Source organism: Vicia villosa, linkage group LG6 (genome assembly GCF_029867415.1).
Source record: "Vicia villosa cultivar HV-30 ecotype Madison, WI linkage group LG6, Vvil1.0, whole genome shotgun sequence".
NCBI classification, from domain to species: Eukaryota; Viridiplantae; Streptophyta; class Magnoliopsida; order Fabales; family Fabaceae; genus Vicia; species Vicia villosa.
In genome coordinates this window covers 128,691,592-128,696,807 of record NC_081185.1, presented here as the reverse complement: position 1 = coordinate 128,696,807, position 5,216 = coordinate 128,691,592, and the positions used below count along the sequence as shown (strand labels likewise).

The 5,216-nt window shown below is 31.2% G+C and overlaps 1 protein-coding gene and 1 non-coding gene across 2 annotated transcripts; both read left to right on the top strand.

Moving 5' to 3' along the window:
• The first annotated feature begins 638 nt into the window (after nt 1-638).
• Nucleotides 639-720, top strand: TRNAS-AGA (transfer RNA serine (anticodon AGA)). The gene has a single exon. It is a non-coding gene; the product is annotated as a tRNA-Ser (tRNA).
• A 3,669-nt stretch (nt 721-4,389) lies between these two features.
• On the top strand, nt 4,390-5,001 carry LOC131609966 (probable histone H2B.3). The gene has a single exon (XM_058881811.1). It carries the CDS (start codon nt 4,461-4,463, stop codon nt 4,878-4,880), a length of 420 nt encoding a protein of 139 aa, XP_058737794.1. The 5' UTR covers nt 4,390-4,460; the 3' UTR covers nt 4,881-5,001.
• Nucleotides 5,002-5,216: the final 215 nt, after the last annotated feature.

Genomic DNA, 5,216 nt, shown 5'->3' with positions numbered 1-5,216 from the left:
ACTCTAAATCAAAAATCTTTAAAACTCAAAATTATATATTAATGTTATTCACCTTGCTGTATTCATAAAGGAGACCAAATTCATCTCAAAAGAAAATTAAATAACAAATAAAAACAAAAACCATTCAACAAATAAGAAACTCTAAATCAACGTGGATTGTTTCAAATCACCATGACTTACCATAGAATAAATCAAATATGTAAACTATAAGGTTAAATATGAAAAAACGTGACAGTTTTTAGAAAATTTTATCGAAAGATTTTTTTAAATGACAAAAGAGAGTCACCTATTATAATTTTAATGTAAAATAGTATAATTTTGTGAAAAGAAAAATTTTACCCACAAATTAGAGAGGTGACAAATTTAAAAAAATGTGTAATTTGATATTAACATATGTATCATGTTTACATATAATTATGAAATCAAAGTAAGAAATGTGATGCGATTACAAAGTAAATATCCTCATTAGCGCTTTTACCATAATTATTATTAATTTTTTCTTTACGCATTATAGTATATGATTATAAAATAAATAATGTCTCTTATGTAACAAAGTAAGCTCAAGGGTTTATTAATATCTTATGTAACAAAGTAAGCAGAAGGATTTGTTTAAATTATATACAATATTAAACAAAAACGTGGACGTGCCGGAGTGGTTATCGGGCATGACTAGAAATCATGTGGGCTTTGCCCGCGCAGGTTCGAATCCTGCCGTCCACGGTTTTTTTTTATTCTTATGCATTTTTTGTTGTTTACCTCACTTCATGAATTAGTGGTACGTTTCTAGGTACCCCTGAAACTACAACTTTTCTTACAAGAACAAATAAAACAAGAAAATTTTTAAAGTCATTTCATTAGGAATTGGAAATATAAATAAAATTCCTGGAAATATAGATGAAGATCAAGATAAAGTATAAGATAAAGTCATTAATGCTTCATAGAAAGAATAACTTATTGTTATCAAATATGGTTCAAAAAATACAAGTCAAGAATTTTAGAAAGAGAAGTAACATGATAGATCACCAAAAGCTAGAGCTGTGTCCCCATACGCGTTTAGAGCCGACACTTCAAAGAGGAAAAAATGGTTGCCTGGGGAAATGGAGTGTTATTTTCAAAAGCAACTATCAACATGCATTTTGGTATCAGAGAAGTTTAAGATATGTACAAAAAATTGTTAGATGTTGTAAATGACGATGAATTGACTACTATGATGGAATCTCTCTAGGTTGAAGAATGGTTTAAAAGTACGAGTGTTGATGAAGAAGAAAAAGAAAAGTATGTTAAGTAATATAGTTGAGCATACTAGGTGCTATGCTTTATGGATTTAACACGTGTTTCATGTGGAAAATTAGTACTAGTTATGCTTGATGTCGCGAATGTACATGCACGACTATTGTCAACAAACTTTTTTGTCAGAGGAATAAAATTGTGACACCCTCGTAGAAGTTGATACTTGAAGAATTTCAGAATAAAGATTTTGTGTTGAGCTCACATATTTGGATAAGGATGAAAAGTTGCATAGAAAAGTACAAATAGTTGTCACATCATGTGCAAAAATGTATTATCCTAATACACGCAAACGAATGAATATGCCTTATTCTTTGGGCCAAACTAAAATAGATAAAGGAGGTTGATGCAATTACCAAGATAGATATTATAACAAGAAACAAAAAGCATAATGCAAATATATGACAAATTAGAAGGGTTTTACTTTTTTCTACTATAACACCCCTATTTTCTTTATCTAGTATTATGTCTTAATTATTTATGTTTAAAAAAATTATAATCCTTAGTTTTATTAAAATCTTATCAAGCTATTTCAAATTGATTTAAAAGTTAAAGTCCTTTTTCTATAAAGGGATACAAGCAAATACTAACATATACAATACATTATATTACAACACACCAGGGTCGGTCCTTTGAATTTGGGTGTCTTCGACGAATCAAAAGAGTGGTGCCCCTATAATTTTTAACAATAATTACATAAGGATAAAAGAAATAATTGAATAAAAAACACATTTTTATTTGACATTGTGCAAAAAGAATACAAGTATGGATCTTTGAATCAATGTTTATACTACATCAAAACAGAAACCACTATAAAGAAACTTCTTCTTCTTCTTCTTCTAAATCCTTGAGGACAACGCGACCAACACGTCTCAGAGTATCTAACTGGTTCTTATTTTGCAGGTCTCCGTAGCACACTATTCAACAGAACTTTCATATAGAGAATCACCGAAAGCTTTTAATGAAACATATGCAGATTCGATATGAGTTTTTAAGAGTCTCTTTTTAGGGAGGTGGTGAATGGAGAAAACACTTACTTTTGGTCCGATGTTTGGAGATGGAACATTATTGAGAGATAGGGATGTCAACTTGCCTCCGTTAACGGGGATTCTTCGTTTGGGGCCTCAAAGATGGGGAATTTCCCCCCGCAGGGACGGGGAAGGGGAACAAAATCTCTCTGAAGGACTTCGGGGACGTGGGTGGCGTAAATATCCCTCGGCCTGTGGAGTCCCCGCCCTGCCTAAAATAGCATAATGTTCTTATTTTATATATATAATTTTAAATTATTATGTAAGTTTATTTGTCATTTCATATAATTAATCTTATACACAAATTTAAAATATATATGCATTGTCTAAATGATTATTTCAATTTTTTTAAGTTTGAATTTTTGGTGGTCATGACACTCAATATTATAGATTACATATTGTTAAAATATTATATTTATCATAAAGGAATACTTTCTAAATTTCTCGTGGTTAGTTTTTGAAGCTTTTACTGTTAACTTGGTTTAAAATAAAAAAAAACAATTATGTCTATGGATCTCCACATGAATCTTGGAGATCCGTGGGGCCGGTTCCGACTTTGGGTGGTCATGACACTCAATATTATAGATTAAAATATTAAATTTTTTATTGTCACAAACACGTTGGAAAAGTCATATGAATAGGGCCGGTCCCGACTTTTTAGAGGCCCAGGACAAATAAAAAAATGGGCCCCTTTTTACTCGCTTCTAAAATAAAAAAAATCTCACATACAAGATAACAAATATTAAATCTTAGTTATTATAACATAGTCTCTAAAAATTATACTAAAATAAATTAAGATAAAATTATAAGGGTTATCAAAAGTAAGTTTAAAATTTGATTTAAAATGTATCAATAAATATGAATTAATTATAAACAAGTTATTTTATAATTAAAATTTGAGAAAGACAAAGAAAATTTATGTAAAAATAGAAATTTTCTATAAAAATAATTGAAAATTTAGAAGGCCCCTGAAAGTATCGAGCGGAAGACAACTAGCTTCCATGGCATTTACTATGCCACTGGGCTGTATACACTTAATTCATTATTACCGTCGCGAAAAGTATATATTTTATAATTTCAATATTATAATTTCTTAAGTATACCCCAAAATTGAGGCCCTCATTTTTTTAGACTCTGGCTATGGGTCTGCTTGTCCTGGCCCTGTCCTGGCCCAGGGCCGGCTCTGAGTGTCGAAATGCTAGGGTTGTTAATATTTTAAATTGAGTCTGTTTTTTATGTGCAATTGTTTAAGTTAGCTTGTACCCTAAGTTAGCTTGTAATGAGTATTTGTGAAAAGCCCATTAATTAGTATGGTAGATTTATTATAAATAGTATAGTAGTCTCTCATCATTGCATACTGCAAATTCTAATTTAGGGTGACAGGATTATTTGTTATTCTTGTAACACTTGTAATATTGATTTAAAGAGAAAGTAAAGAATAACAATTTTAAAGAGAAAGTAAAGAATAACAATTTTAAAGAGAAAGTAAAGAATAACATTTATAACTAAGTTCTTGTTCTTCTTCTTGCTTCCTGTTGTGTTCCCTATTATACTTCGTTTTCACAACATTATGACTAATATAATGATAATGAATTTCATTATTCTTAATACGTTCAAAATGTTTTTGCATGATAGGATCCCATTCAGCAATTATATTTTCAAAAATAATACTATTCTATAAATAAAATGAAGACTTAATTGCAACTTTGATCTCTTTATTTTTTTTTTCTTTGAGTTTTTGTTTCTCTATTTTAAAAATCAGGATTTTCATTTTTTTTCTAAATATTTTGCTTGGATTTTAGTCCATATCAAAACTAAAATTCAACCAAAAAACATTAAAAAAAATGAAAATCCTGATTTTTAAAATGGAGGAACCAAAACTCAAAAAAAGAAAAAAAAATAGTGGAATCAAATTTACAGTTAAACCTAAAATGAATAAAGTGTAATCTCCACCGTCAGTTAATGTTATATGAATCAACGATATATAAAACAACACGTCATCGATCTGCGTGAGGCCATTCCTTCCAATCAGAGCTCCTTTATTAACCCTATATATAATTTTTCTCTTCTTGGTCATTCATCACTCGTTCGTTCACTGCAAAATCATAATCACCAGTTTTAGCCACAAACCATCAAACACGATCAATGGCTCCAACAAAGGCCGAGAAGAAGCCAGCAGAGAAGAAACCCGCCGCAGAGAAATCTCCTGCAGAAAAGAAACCCAAGGCTGAGAAGAAGATCTCAAAGGAAGGAGGGAGCGACAAGAAGAAGAAGAAGGTGAAGAAGAGTGTCGAAACCTACAAGATCTACATCTTCAAGGTGTTGAAGCAGGTTCATCCTGATATCGGTGTCTCCAGTAAGGCTATGGGAATCATGAACAGTTTCATCAACGACATCTTCGAGAAGCTCGCTCAAGAGTCGTCACGTCTGGCTAGGTATAACAAGAAGCCTACAATTACATCTCGGGAGATTCAAACCGCCGTCAGATTGGTACTTCCTGGTGAATTGGCCAAACACGCTGTCTCCGAGGGTACAAAAGCCGTCACCAAATTCACCAGTTCTTGAATTATCTATGATTTTTATCCCTCTAGGGTTTATTTTAGTTACCAATTAGTTTATTAGGGTTTTCTTATATCAATATTGTTGATGTAATACATTGGTTTATGAATTTAAGTGATTTTTAAAATCTCCATCCGTGCTTAATTTATTGCAATCTCGTTTCTATTTGATATTTGCTTGTTAAAAGGGTTATTCAGTTGTTACTTCCCGAATAATTGTGTGGTGATTGATCATTTTGTCATAAACTTGTAATTGATGCCTCCTCAATGATCTGAGCACTTACAATCCTTGAAATTGCACCTGAAACTGTTAGTTACTCTGTATGTTTGGATGAATGTTTGA